This window comes from Lontra canadensis, unplaced genomic scaffold (genome assembly GCF_010015895.1).
Source record: "Lontra canadensis isolate GAN:19392208 unplaced genomic scaffold, GSC_riverotter_1.0 scaffold47, whole genome shotgun sequence".
Lineage (NCBI taxonomy): Eukaryota > Metazoa > Chordata > Mammalia > Carnivora > Mustelidae > Lontra > Lontra canadensis.
This window is the reverse complement of record NW_022631041.1, coordinates 9851178-9865701: the sequence shown is the minus strand read 5'-3', so window position 1 is coordinate 9865701 and position 14524 is coordinate 9851178. Positions and strand designations below refer to the sequence as shown.

At 42.8% G+C, this 14524-nt stretch overlaps 1 protein-coding gene across 4 annotated transcripts in view; it reads right to left on the bottom strand.

Annotated features, from left to right (window-relative positions):
• Positions 1–14524, bottom strand: part of SASH1 (SAM and SH3 domain containing 1) — a 195254-nt gene that overhangs the window by 92851 nt on the left and 87879 nt on the right. For all 4 annotated transcript variants that reach the window (XM_032873140.1, XM_032873141.1, XM_032873142.1 and 1 more), the window contains exons 3-4: positions 10053–10103; positions 9881–9930 (exon numbers count right to left, since the gene is read on the bottom strand). In XM_032873140.1, coding sequence (XP_032729031.1) covers positions 9881–9930; positions 10053–10103 — 101 coding nt within the window. The remainder of the gene's footprint in view (positions 1–9880; positions 9931–10052; positions 10104–14524) is intronic.

Here is a 14524-nt window from a genome sequence, read left to right as displayed (position 1 = left end):
CCCCAGCAGGAACTTAATAAAAGGAGAAGACTTTCTAAAGTCTTACTGAAAGGACTTACAAAAGGAGTCCTAAAAGGAGTTACTTACTAAAAGGAGAAGACTTACTAAAAGCTGAAGAATATCTTACACATTTCAAGGAGGCTGGAGACAAAGTTACCAAGAACTGGATTCCAAGGTCTACTCCTAATGGAGCTGTAATAAACCAATTTTCTTTTAAAAATGCACTTCCCCCAATTTCTATGAAATGTCCAGCAGAGGTGATTCTACAGAGACTGAAATTAGATTGGTGATTGCTTAGAGAGAACAGGGGTCATCATGACATAGAGGAGTGACAGCTAAAGGGTTTCTTTCTGGGTTGATGAAAGGTTCTAAAATTGACTCTGGTGATGGTGGTGCCATTCTGTGAACAGGCTACACACCTTGTTGAGTATTTTCACTAGGTGAGTACATGGCAGATACACTGTATCTCACTAAAGCAGATTTAAAAACGACTAAACAAATGACCACACGTCAACCTGTATACAAATGTTCACAGCAACATTGTTCATAACAGCAAAGAAGTCAACACAGTCCTAAGTGTCCACCCATCAACAAATGGATAAACAAAATGTGGCTTATTCACACAACAAAATGGAATCCACATGGATGAACCTTGCAAACATTATGCTAAGTGAAATAAGCTGGTCACTTAAAACACATACGAGTCTTTGGGACACCTGGGTGGCTCAGTCAGTGAAGCGTCTGACTCCTGATCTCAGCTCAGGTCATGACCTTGGGGTTGTGAGATTGAGTCCCTGTTAGACACTGTGCTCAGTGGAGAGTCTGTTTGAGATTCTCTCTCCTCCTCTCCCTCTACCCCTCCTACCCCCCCAAATAAAAATTTTTTGAACCCACTGAATTACATACTTTTAATGGATGAGTTATAGGATATGAATCATAATATGCGAATTATTTTTTAATTTAAACTCAGTTAACATATTATTATAAGTTGACTTCAGTGATTCATCAGTTCATATAATACCCAGTGCTCATTACATTGTATTACATGCCCTCCTTAACGTCCATCACCCAGTTAGTCCACCCCTCCACACCCCTCCCCTCCAGCAACCCTGTTTGTTTCCTATGATTAAGAGTCTCTTATGCTTTGTCTCCCACTCTTATTTCATCTTGTTTTATTTTTCCCTCCCTTCCCCTATTCTCCTCTGTTTTGTCTCTTAAATCCCACATACGAGTGAGATCATAGGATAATTGTCTTTCTCTGATTGACTTATTTCACTCAGCATAATACCCTCTAGTTCCTGGTATGTGAATTAGATCTCAATAAACCTATTACCAAAAAGAAAACAACATAAATATACTTTTCTAACAAAACTCCAAGTTTTAAAATTAAGGATTTTTTTTTTAAACTGTAATATCTTGTGTGCAATCCATGATGCTGTCTGTACCTTTACGTGGAGGTACTTTGTGTTCTGTCATTTCTATTTAACAGAGGGAAAATGTGAGGAGATTTGAACACGATTACAGAATGGAACTGGGTGGGGAAAGGACAGCAGGCCCTAGAAACAGATTTGGGGATTTGTGGGAGCCACTATTCTCTGCACTACATGTTTTTAAAATGTTTCAAGGGTGTCTTTTTAACGTTAATATTCACCAGCAGAAAGCACTGGCTTCTTACTCCACTGCTATCTGTTGAAGGAGACTTTAGCACGTGCCAGGGGACGGGGGGAGAGTGAAGTACATCTCCTGGATTCCAGTCTTGGGGACAGTCCAGTTTAACCTTCTTTCAAAGAACTAAAGCCATCAAGGACTTCCATGCAAATACTCAATGAGCGCTTGCTTTGTGCAAACAACTCTTTCGGACACTGAAGAAAATTCAAAGAGAGAAGAATGTGAGCTGGGCCGGGTGGGATTAGGAAAGGATACAAAGCGAGAGCCACAGGCATGGGCATGAATTTGGGCCTGATGAGATAGACAGCAGACAAATTACTGAACACTCAGCAGGTGCTGGAAAGCTTAGTAAAGGGAGGTATGTACTGTACTGATCATCCTCGTTCTACAGTCATGGAAACTGTAGACACCAAGATGGAGTAACCTGCCAAGAGCTGAGGCGCTGGTAAGAAACAGCCCGGATGTGAACCCAGAGAGTCCGCTTATCAGACAGAGCATCTTAACCCCAAGGCCATCCTGGCATTCAGACTGGATAAGGTTTCTTGTCTCCAGTTCTAGGACCTTAGGCAAGCCAATTAGTCTCAAAAATAGTACATACATCAATGAGTCCATGAAAAATTAAATGACAAAATACAGTAAAAGTGATTAGCATGGTGTCCGATAATAGAAATAACCCAATAACCACTGTTATGATGATGGTACCTGTTACAATACAGAGACATCACCATGCCAGATGTCACTGGATTCCAACAGGTGGAAAGATTACAGCCAGGGAAAGGACCAAGAAAGCATCCCTGGAGAAGCAGTTCTTAAAAGAGGATCTAAAGAAAGGAAATGCTTCAAAGCAGGAGCGTGGAACAGCCCAGGAGGCATGAAGACAGGGGGGCTGTGCGGCTGGTGGTGGAAGACGTGGCCATAAAGATGGGCCTGAGCTGGACTATGGGTTTTTCAAGTGCAAATGTGCAGAGGCCCTAATTCATAGGTGCCATGCAGGAGAGCTCAGCATGCCCTCACCGCAGTGTGGCCTAAGTGCAATTTATGGAGACCAATCTGGGGTCATTTCCTGAATGTACTTTTCTGGCTCATGAAAAGAGCACTAAAGATATCACTTGCAGTGGGAAACACAGGAAAAGTTACAGAAGTACAAGCAACAGGGGCTCCTGGGTGGTTTATTCAGTTAAGCATCTGCCTTTGGCTAAGGTCGTGATCCCAGGGTCCTGCGATCAAGCCCCGTGGTGTGGGGCTCCTTGGGAGCCTGCTTCTCCCTCTGCCCCTCCCCTGGTTTGTGCTCACACTCTCTCTCAAATAAATAAAATTTTTAAAAAGAAAAAAATAAAGAAGTAGAAGCAACAGGATTTGATGATTGAGGTTTTGGAATCACGAAAGAAAAGCAGGAGATAATGACTCAAGGCTGTGTGAAGAGCAGAAAATGGTCCCAAGGACAGAAGGGGGACATATGATCAAAGAGCATGTTGTCAGAGAAGGAAAGAAGGTTAAGAAGGGGTGAGGAGTTCTGCTGTAAAGACGTGCACCTGGGGTGAGAGTGACAGTAATGAGCCGGCATCTGGCAAGTTGTGGCAACGGGCACGTCACCAGATTGGGAAACGGGGCCGAGGGACAGCTGTGGATTTGAGAGGGTGCCCCAACACAAGAGGTCAAAACCTTGGGTGTGAGTACCTGGGGAGAGCCTGCAGGCTGGGTACACAGCCCCAGGGGAACACCCACAGTAGGAAATGGGCAGAAGAAAGGGAACAGCCAAGGTTGGGCATGCAGTGAGGAGAAACTAGAAGCTGCCACAGGCACCAAACCAAGGGCGGGGAGAGAAGTGGGACCTGAGGGAAAGGCAGTCCTGCCAAATACAACAAGGATCTGTGAGCTGGCAGGGGCCTCTGGGTTGGTTATCGATGCAGCACTGACCTCAGACAGCATTTCGGCAAGAACGAAGGAGACAGGAGTCAGGCTGTGGGGGCCAAGTTCAGCGGGAGAAGTCAGACTATGGTTTTCGAGAATGGCAAGAAACCTTCCACGGGAGGGAGAAGAACGAAGCACATTTGTGAAAGACCCAGGGTTCAGAGTGTAAAGTCACACACACACACACATGCACACATACCCACCTGTAACCTCCGTCCACTCTAATCGTAGCAGGACTGTGTGTGGCTACACAGCCCAGGAGCAGGACACTGGACCCCCACACTGTGAATCAGGGAAGACTTCTGGGAGGAGCCACGACCAGAGTTGGGATTCTAAGTCTGATGGGGTCTGCCCAGCTAAGGGGGGTGGGGAGAACAGTGAAAGTGGGGACGGGGCACCCCACCGGAGGGAGCAACCATTTCAGAGGCTCAGGACGCCATGGGCACGCGAGGCCCGGCTGGGCAATCACAGGAACTTCATCTGCCTGGAGAGTAGGTGAAAAGAAGAGGCCGGGGGTCAGGCAGGCAGGGGCCCCCTGTGAGGGGCAGGAAGGCAAGTTCAGAGACACAACTGATCTGGAGAGAAGCAGGAGAGAGCGAGCAACCAGAACACAGTGACACAAGCAGGGTTATTTCCCGGAGGGCACATGGCAAGGGGGAGGTGAAACAGGGATTTTGTGGGGGGGAGAAAAGGAGACTGGAAGCCATCAAAAGAGTATATACTAGCAGCTTGCCAGACGAAACAAATCCGAGAGGGAAGCAGTGTCCAAACGGAGTCAAGGCCCGCAGAGAACATTTGTAAACCAGATGCCATCCATTTCACTGGACCACAGAGCGCTGCTCCGCTGGCTCGCCCTCCTTTGACTTATCTTCCTAGTCCGTCTACGATATATTTTTGGACTTTTTCACCATAAAATAGTTCAAGGGTAGTCATAGGTAATGAAAGGAAGTGAAACTAAATCAGTGAATTTTCAACTCTGGTGAAAGACTTAGTAGAAAAGAGCCTATAAATATTGGCGAAGGTGAAGTTTTGAGATTTATTTTGGACCTTCCTGCCTCTATAAATAAATAACTGAGACATAACTTAGATTCAAATGCAAGGAAAGCCTCCCCCTACCTCCAAGAGGACTACTGGAGTGTAGGTTTTAACTGCTGCTATTTATATAACACTAACGAACTCAATTTGCCCCTAACCTCTCTATCTGCATAAGCAGTGCAATTAAAAGTACTCTGGAATTATAGCTTAATGGTAGGAGCCTGGGTACTCAACTGGGATCAAATCTGGGCTCTGCCACTTAATTAGCTGTGTAGCCTTGAGCAACTTATTAACCTCTCTGTGCCTCAGTTTCTGCATTTGCCAATGGGAATAATATCATAGCAAACCTCACAGGGATGATGGATTAACTCAGTCAATGTTAAGTACTTCGATCAGTTCCTGGCCCATACTCAGTGCTCAATCAACGTTACCGGCTATCTCCTGCTTTTTCTTTTCCAATCTGCAGAACCAACCCTATTAAGGCTACTTCCAATGTAGATACACACCTAGAAATAATAAGCAGATGGGCTCCCTTATAGTTGGCTTCCTTGAAAGGAATGAATCTAAATCATCTTGACACATAGCTTATTTATTAGACAGCTAGCTAATTTTCAGATTACTCTGTTTCAGAAATACACGTACAAATAAAAGGTTAGGTTCTTGTGGAAAAGAGTGCTAGTTTCCTGCCCAATGTCTGGGCACCCTCCTTCCTTAAGACACCCATCCTGTTCAGGGCAATAAAGTAGTCAGCGGAAAACACACATCCCTCCAAGCTCTCTGGTGGCAATGGTGGACAAGTGCCCCAATTTGGGGCTCACTTTCTTTGCTTTACTCTTCTCTGTAGCACCACTGAAAGCATATAAATGTTTTCTACGACATCTCTGTCCATGTTGACGCAGCTCACATCAGTTCATCGTACATCCTAGAGCCCCAAATGGGGGCTGGCACACAAAGCCGGTGCTCAGTGAACAGCTGCGGCTTGAAGAAATGAGACAAACGAATGTGTTGGACAGGGTTTCTAGGAAAGCGTTCTAAAGGATGTGCCTGTCGCTTTTTGCCCTTTGACCTTCTTCACCCTGTTTCTCCTTCCCACCTGGAAAATGCAGTGGCCACTTTAAAACCAGGGATTAACAACAAACAGTACAATCTGGGTTCCTGAAGGCTCAGGTGAGCCTCCGTGCCAGCCTCTAGATCACCCAGTGGAAGGAGGAGGTAGCCAATGAACGCTGTGTTCTTTTTATGCCACTATAGGTCATGTTTCCTGTGATTTCTAGCTAAATGCATTCCCAACAGACACAGTTATAAAGAATTTTGGGGGCGCCTGAGTGGCTCAGTCAGTTGGGCGACTGCCTTCAGCTCAGGTCATGATCCCAGGGTCCTGGGCTCAAGTCCTGCATCGGGCTCCCTGCTTAGTGGGGAGCCTGCTTCTCCCTCTTTTTCTGCCTCTCCCCCTGCTTGTGCGTGTGCGCTCTGTCAAATACATACATACATAAATAGAATTTCCCCAGCAAAGAAGTCTTGCTCTCCAGATATTCTTCAGGCTAACAAAAAAATGTAACTAACATTCAGCTTTTTAGCCAGTAGACACAAATCCAAGATTGTTGTAATAAAGTAGATAGTCTCATCGATAGGCAAGGTAAATAGATATAAATAGAAGAGAGTGAAATGAAAGCTCCCTTAGCATTTTTTAATATTTTCAGTGAAAGCACAGAGAGACCACATAGAACGTAAGATAAGGAGGAACAAAGCCTCTGTCAGACTGGTGGGGGCAGGCCTGTTCTGCGTATGGACAGCCGCACCTATCCTGTGGGTCCCACATGTCTACCAGCAAGTACAGCCAATCAGCCCTACCTGGCAGAGGGCACAGCTGCAGTGATGTTAGGTGTATCCTTACTTCTTGTCTGACTTCTCACTGCTTGTCACCCCCACAAGACCCACCCCCTTGGTCTCTTCTGGTCAGAGCTAAGTTCTTGTAGCTCAAGACTTTAAACCCAGTTAAATGGTAAATACCCCTGGGAGAGATGACGAATTTTTAAGAAATCAGGTATTTGCATTATAATGAACACTGGATTCCTTCTTTGGCTCAGGTTTTAACTGGGGGAGAAGGGAGAGAAAAAGATGTCCTGTGGCCCCTGAGACATGAGGGGGTATTGGAGGGGCTGTGGCTCAGGCCACAGGAGCCACAAGGCCAGTCACTGGACTCCCATGTCCTCCATCTAGGCCTCTGCTCTAAGGGCAGGCTGCTGCAGGATTTGCCTACGTTTGTCTGAGTTCTCTTGCCTTTTGACTGCAGAAGAAAAGTTCTGCCCATAAAACAACACTGCTAACTCAGAAGGATATTCTGGTTGGCAGATACCTGGTGGATGCTCACCAGACACAACCAGCGGGTTTACCAGGTCATCCTCTCTGGCTTACAAAACTACCAGCAAGCATTCTGATCAGAGGACTAGCAGGATTCTGCATTTCAAAGTAATTGCACTCTCAAGTAAAAAAAAAAAAAAAAAAAAAAAAAATCCAAATAATTCAATATAAACAAAACTCTTCACTTTATAATCTAACCTAGAGTGCCCACCTTATTTAAAAAAGAAAAAGAAAGAAAGAAAGAAAATCTTTTGGAAGGTTTAATCCAAAGGAATTACCAACTTAAGAATAAGTATCATCATTTTGTAACCATCACTGTAAAAACTGATTTAGGTGACAGTCATTAAAGGAATCTAAAACCATCAGGTAAAAGTTTGATGAGGAACAAGGCATTTATATAGTCTCAGATCATCTCCCCACGGAATATTTACTAACTGCAAAGGAAAAAGTCTGACTTGTCAGAAGAAACCCGATGGACATCACCACAATCAAATGATCAAAATTAGTATCACCAACAATGGGACAGATTCATAGCATGATGCAGTTTACTGGGAAGAACGCAACAGCAAAACTGCATTACCTGAGTCCCAAGAAGAAACCCAGACAGAGGAATACTTTACAAAACAACTAGCCTACCCTCTTAAAAAACCCATCAGTAGCATAAAAGACAAAGAAAGGCCAAGAAATCCTTTCAGATTAAATATGACAAGAGAGAGGACATGTGAATGTGATGAGTCATTTTTTTAAGTGCTGGATTGAAAAAAAAAAAGTGCTGTAAGAAACACTACTGGGGCAATTAGAGAAACTCGAATATGAACTATAGATTAGGAAAATCACTATTCAAATTTCTCTATTTGGTAATTACACTGCAGAGTTCTGTAAGAGGTCTTTGTCCTTAGGACATACAGGTTGAGGTACTGAGAAGTGAGAGTCAGAGTTTGTAACTTACTCTCTGATTGTTCTGCAATAATCGTAATTAGCAATATTGTGTGTGTGTGTGTGTGTGTGTGTGTGTCTAGGAGGGAGAATAAGAGTGTGTAAACTGCTGAGTCTAAGTAAAAGTTATACAGAAGTTCACTGCACACCTCTTGCACCTTTACAGTAAGTTTAAGATTTTTCAAGAGTTTTTTTTTTTTTAAATAAGAAAAACAAGAGTACCAGAGTTTTCAAAAAGCATTCAACAGGAAATACAGAACAAAATGGGCTACGACATTTAAGTTACTTAGAAATACCAAGGTTCAAGTAAACCACTTAAAAGAACAGAAGCAAAATGGCAGATTTATAGATGGGAGAGGCTGGGACTGTCACCAGTACTGTGTGTTGTGTGTGTTCAGAATTTTTTGTTAACCTCAGAGGAGGCTGAGAGTCTCTCTCTTGGCCACAAGAGACACGCCACATTTTACTAAGTGAAGGATGTAAACACGGAAAGAATGACTACCCACAATCGGGGGGAAAGAAGAAATACCCAGCCTAACTAAGATTAGTACAAATTTGGTGAGTCACTTCCTCTTAGGAGAAAAGGCAAACATTTCTTGTTTCCCAAAGGACTCAAGATTCTGAAGAACACCTGAGTTCTCAGCCCGGATCATGCCAAATAGGTAGCAAACTAGGTCAGAAGAACTTCTACTCCATTAACTCCATGCTTCTGCCTATACTCAACTCAATTTATTGCCACCCTACCACCAACTTCCAAATCAATGTCAACTCCAATCTCTGAGCTCCTTCAGCCTCCACATTACTAAGCTGGTGGGAGGTTTCACGCAACTAAGACAAAGGAGATTCATGTTAATGGCACATGCATTCTCTAACCTTGAATGGGAAATGGCCTTGGTTTGCTTTTTGCTCGTCACTCCCAATGTTCCTCAGTCTGAACCAAATCTGCACTACCTTTTGAGAACTGAAGCCTTGGCAAAGCAGCCTTCCCTCCTGGAAGCTCCTCTGGGCCAGCAGCACACACGTGGATGGATTAGGCAGAGCTGTGTCGTAAAGCACACACACGCTCTCCCAACGTGTGCTTTTCATTCCAGAAATACTTTATTGCTAAACCACTTCTATGCTTCTCCTGGCACCAAACACTGTAAAGGGTTCCGTACCAAAGGAAGCATCTGTTTGAAGATGAGGACTTTCTTAAAATTTCTTTACCTCGGAAGATCATAAATAGAACATTCTAGTGTAATTATGATGGAATAAAGAAGAAACGGGAAAGGCTATAGAAAACAAAAGATAAAAAAAACCAAACCCATTCGCTTTGTTTTTGTTTTGTTTTGTTTCGTTTTTTAAAGCTGCCTAAAAGAAACACTGTGGATATAAGATATAACATAGAATTATCTTCCATGACAGTAAAGATTACAGGGCCCAAATCAGGACAAAGAAGCAAAAATATCACCTTTAACAGGAAAGGTTAAGAAACATTTACCATTTTGTCACAAGCATTTATTCTTGTTCTAAGGGTACCCACCAAAGTCACATGCGGAGAGAGTTGTTTTGTTTTGTTTTGTTTTTAAAAATTGTTTTATTCTGAAATATATTGTATTTTTGTACCTTGCTTCTTTATGACTTTCACCCTGTATCGGAGACTATTTTAAAAGAAGAAAACCCATTTTGATGGACCCGTCCTTTTCCTTTCTCTGCTCATTTCCAGTCAGTTATTTGGGGTTCACTCACAATAAGCTGTGTGACACCAGTAACTATTGCAGAATCCTTAGTCTTCAACTGAATTACAAAACACACTCTTATCCACCCACACATGCGTGTACACACACACACACACCCACACACATACACCCTGTGCAAGGAACATGACCTCAAGCTCCACGGCACAGACACAACATGATCACCCACTCAACTTTCACCAGGATGGACCTACTTAGAAATTCTGATCCCGGGCAAAAGGAAGGAAACTTACTTTCTTTCCACCTCTGGTGTTGACACGGCGCTGCAGAAGCCAAGGGACTCCTAGGAGAAAGAGACACAGTGTCAGTGCAGCTAGAGCAGCAGGCTTCCTCTGATTTGTACAGAATATCACTTAAAAAAAAAAAGCAGAAGCAAAAATAGATGATTAAAGTCATTGTGCTTACTTCGATCTGGGACCGCAGCTGAAGTGACGTGGGGCTGGCATCAGGTTTCTCCTAAAAGAGAACAGATGCGGGTTTAATGAGACTTCCCAATGTGGCAGACACCAGAAAGACAAACAGATATGTACGCAGAGATGGGGGGATTTGGGAAACACTAGAATACAGTGGGAGGAGATGGGAGAGATAAACAGAGTTTCTGGAAAAACTAACATGTTTTCAAAACGAGAACTCTGGTCTTAAAACTGAACTGCTTCCCAAACCACTTGACGCTGCTGACAATTTTACTGTGGAAGAAAAAAAGCACAATCCCACTGAAGGGCATGGACAGTTAAGGGTGAAATAATTCTCTGGATGCGATTAGACCATCACTGGGAGGCGGAATTTATGGGGATCCAGTTGCATTGTTTCTTTTTCAATAATGTTGGAGTTGTAGGGGCGCCTGGGTGGCTCAGTCATTGAGCGTCTCCCTTCAACTCAGGTCATGATTCTGGGGTCCTGGGATCGAGCCCTGCATCGGGCTCCCTGCTCACTGGGAAGCCTGCTTCTCCCTCTTCCACTCCCCCTGCTTGTTCCCTCTCTCGCTGCCTCTCTCTCTGTCAAATAAATAAATAAAATCTTAATAATAATAACAATAATAATATTGGAGCTCCAATCTGATTCTTAATTCTAAATGTACTCAGAGTCTCCATAGCGCAGGGTTAGTTTTAAGTGTCTTTAGGAAGGTGGAAAGCTCACTTGATACTATCGTGCAGCCCCAGAAATTGCCAAGCCCTCTAATACAAACGAACTGGCCTAGCCGGAAATTTAAAACACAATACTGAGCACCCAGTTAATTGAGGAAATAAATGCATGACATCATCAAAAATCATCAAATCATAAAGAAAGGAATCATTTTAGAGATAAAACCATTTTATAGTTAAAAACTCCATTTGCCCTTTGGTTAAAAAAAAAAAAAAGAAAAAGAAAGGTGGGGGAGAGGTAAACCAGTGACCTATGATGAAAATAATATATTGAAATAAGCACTGGCAGCACAATAGGAAAATTGCACTATCAGAAGTAATAGAATACACTATGGGAAAATAAGAGCTGCACTGTTGGACACTGATGCTTTTCTCAGGTAGAGAAGAGTTCTAAGTCTAAGCAGGTGTAAGTGGAGGTCCTCACTGAAGTGTGGCGCACAGTCCGGGCTGGTACCCAGCTGAGCTGTCACAAGCAGGCCAACAGGCAGTTTTAGAGGAAGGAGTACTATGACTAACAAGTTTGCAATATCAGCTTAATTATGAGTTTTCCAATAATCCTATTGCGTTCTTAAGAACTGTTACATTCTTCAGGTCCGCACATGCACCATAGGAAGATGGTTCTGTGAGTCCCGGCTGACATTCGGGATTTAGGAGCAGGTCATCTCAAATGAGGAATTTTCACTGTGTCCAACTGTTCAATTTATTGAAGTTGTCTATTTTATTACTAGCATGATTATGAAACTAGGCTAATATTTTAAGAAACTTGGCAACGTTAAAATGAGTATAACTCAGAGTACATTTACAAATGTAAGTAAGTAACGGGAATCCAGTACGTATATTGACTATAAAATGAACATGCTCAGATGATTTTGGACAAGTAGATCAAAAGAGAAAAGTACTTTAATGGACTGGAAACTCACTCACCCCCAGTCCCAGGGCTTTATTTGTTATGAAAAACACGAGAGTGGTGTAAAGCCTCATAGAATTCTCTCTGCTCAACACCCCCCTGGTTTTCATCGCCACCTTTGTTCATAATGGACAAATTTAGATTTCTATCCCAGACTTGATACACCGTTTTTACAAAGCAACATATGCAATTGTTTGAGTTACATTCCAAGTCCAACTGGTAGGACATCAGACTCAGGTATAATCAACATGGGAGATACGTACTGGGGAGATTCCTTGTACTCAGAGACCAGTCATGATGTCCTGTTACCTAACGTCTTAGCATCACATAGAGAAATTTATAAACCGAAACAGCAGGAAGTTAAGCAAAGGTATGGTTTGCAGTTTTTCATCCTAAATCTTCCCATTCAGAGTCAGTGTGGGAACCTCAAAAAGATGACAGAATTCCATTACTGCCTCTGAAGTTTTCCCTAAAATAGCCCCTTTAACGCCCAACTCCAGCCCATGTCCTTCCATAACCAATGAAGAAAATGACTGATTAACTCTCCTCCCTCCTCTACTCTAACCTGTTCCTCAAGCTCTTAGTCTCTACTTTACCAGGTAACAGTCCACGGTAGGAAATTGCCAGCTTGTACTGTGTACTTTTATCTGCATTTTTCCTAATAAATTTTATTTATTGAGTGCATCAACTGTTACTCCCTATCATAAACGGAACATTTATGGTGCATTATGCAAAATGCACATTTCCCCCACATACAAAGCAGGTGCTTGTCAACAACCACATTAAACATTTGATGACCAGGAAGTAACATGCTAAACAATTATCTTCACATGCTGGTCTGTTACTAATGATAAACTGTGTTTGGGGGACTTGTTAGGAAATTGGTTGGGGGTACAGTTTGATGTATGATGTACTAAAATGTGTTCCTTTAACCGTCAAACCTGAGAAATGCAACATTGTAAATAAGAGTTAAAGTTAGCATGCGTCTGCTATACGCCTGGATATAACACCCATGTGCAGAGTGTGAATGAAGTTTTGGTTGATGTATCATACACCTAAAGAAGTGCTGGACACTCTCATTCAGTTTATCACTGAAAAATAGGGCATTTTGTTTTTCAAGATACAATGTGAAGTGAAAAGTGCGATGAAATCAGACAAAAGAAGCACCAGCTACGTGTGCATCAATAAACGGTGTTGCTTACATAGTAAAGGAGGAGGGATGCAGTTAAAAATGGGTAGAGAAAGGCTTCTTGACATTCCCTTCCCCATCTACACATGAGGTTGCCCTCTTCTTCGCTCCCAATTCAACCAGTGTAAGCAGGGGCGGGGGGTGTGGGTAGGAGGCCACGGTTCTAGACAGAGTTCCAGCAAGACAAGAAGTCCTGAGGAAGGGGGAAGGTGGAGTAAGAACTGACAACCTGACTGTCCAATTGTAAATGACTTTATCTGGGGAACAACTGATGGTCTCCAATCTAACTCCTGATCTGGAAGTCATCATGTTGATAGAAATACTAAAAACTATGAATAACCAGAACACAGTCATCAAGTAAAGATGTGTCTTCTGGACATGTTACGGAAAGAAACGATCACTGAGAAGTAAGATTCTCCTCAATAATGCGTGCTAACTGATGCAGTTACCACTGCTGTGTAACGAGTCATCCCAAATTTAGTTGCACAAACCAACAAGCACTTTTTTTCCTTCACAGATTCAGTGGGTAAGAATTCAGAAAAGGGAAAGCAGAAAAGGCTCTTCTCTGCCCCATGGTGTCTGGGGCCTTGTCTGGGTGGGCTCAAAGGGTGGAGGTGACCAGACGGCTGGAGCTGTAATCGTTAGGAAGCTTGCTGGATCCCAAATCTGGAGGCTGATGCTGCTAACAGCTGGAACCCAAGCAGAGGCCATCTGCTGGAACATCTGTCCAGGGGTGCCACATGTAGCTGCTTGTCTTCCCCATCGCAGGACACTGGGTTTTAAGAGAAGCTGGACACACACCAAGAGAGCCAGGCAGAAGTTGTACCACCTTTTATAACCTAGACTTGTGCACTATCACTTCTGCTGGAGTTACAAGCTCTCCCGGGTGCAAGAGAGTACGTACACAGGCCCCATCTTTCGGTGAGAGGAGTGGCAAAGTCACATGGGAAGACAGCCCTGGGTTGGGAGATACAAGGAGGGCCCACTTTGGAGATTAGGTGCCATACTGACTACCAAGGAACTCGCCTATGTTTTCTGAATGAGGAATCAGATGAGACTATTTGTTCATGACAATGGCCATTAGAATTCTTTTGTCATTTTTAGAGTTTACTCAAGTAGCACATCTTGGAATATATTTCACCCCGAACCTATCACTTTAAGGTTAAAATATCTCAATGTTTTAAGCTACAATTATGATCTCTCTTGTTTAACTTTATTATCATAGAAAATATCAAATATGCAAAAATAAAGAGAATAGTAAAATGAATTCCCAAATTCTTTATTACCCAACTTTAATAACTATCTACTCATGGTCAATTTTGTTTCCTCTAGACCTTCACACGTGCTTTGGTTCCAACCCACTTTAATATGAAAAAAAAAAACCCAGACACCTTATCATGAAATATCAGAATTTTTAACCTTAAAATTTAGTGATCAGGCTTTCTTAATTTCTATGACTCCATCTTGAGTAAGTCATCACTCACCACGAATTTGATTCTTTCCTAGCACAGGGGGCCTTTCTTTGTTCATTGCAGAAAACAATCATATTTAACAGATTTATATAATCTACTTAAATGTTACAAAAGAACATGAAGAAGTGCATTCAAAATTGAACATAATCAAAAAGTTTATTAGAACA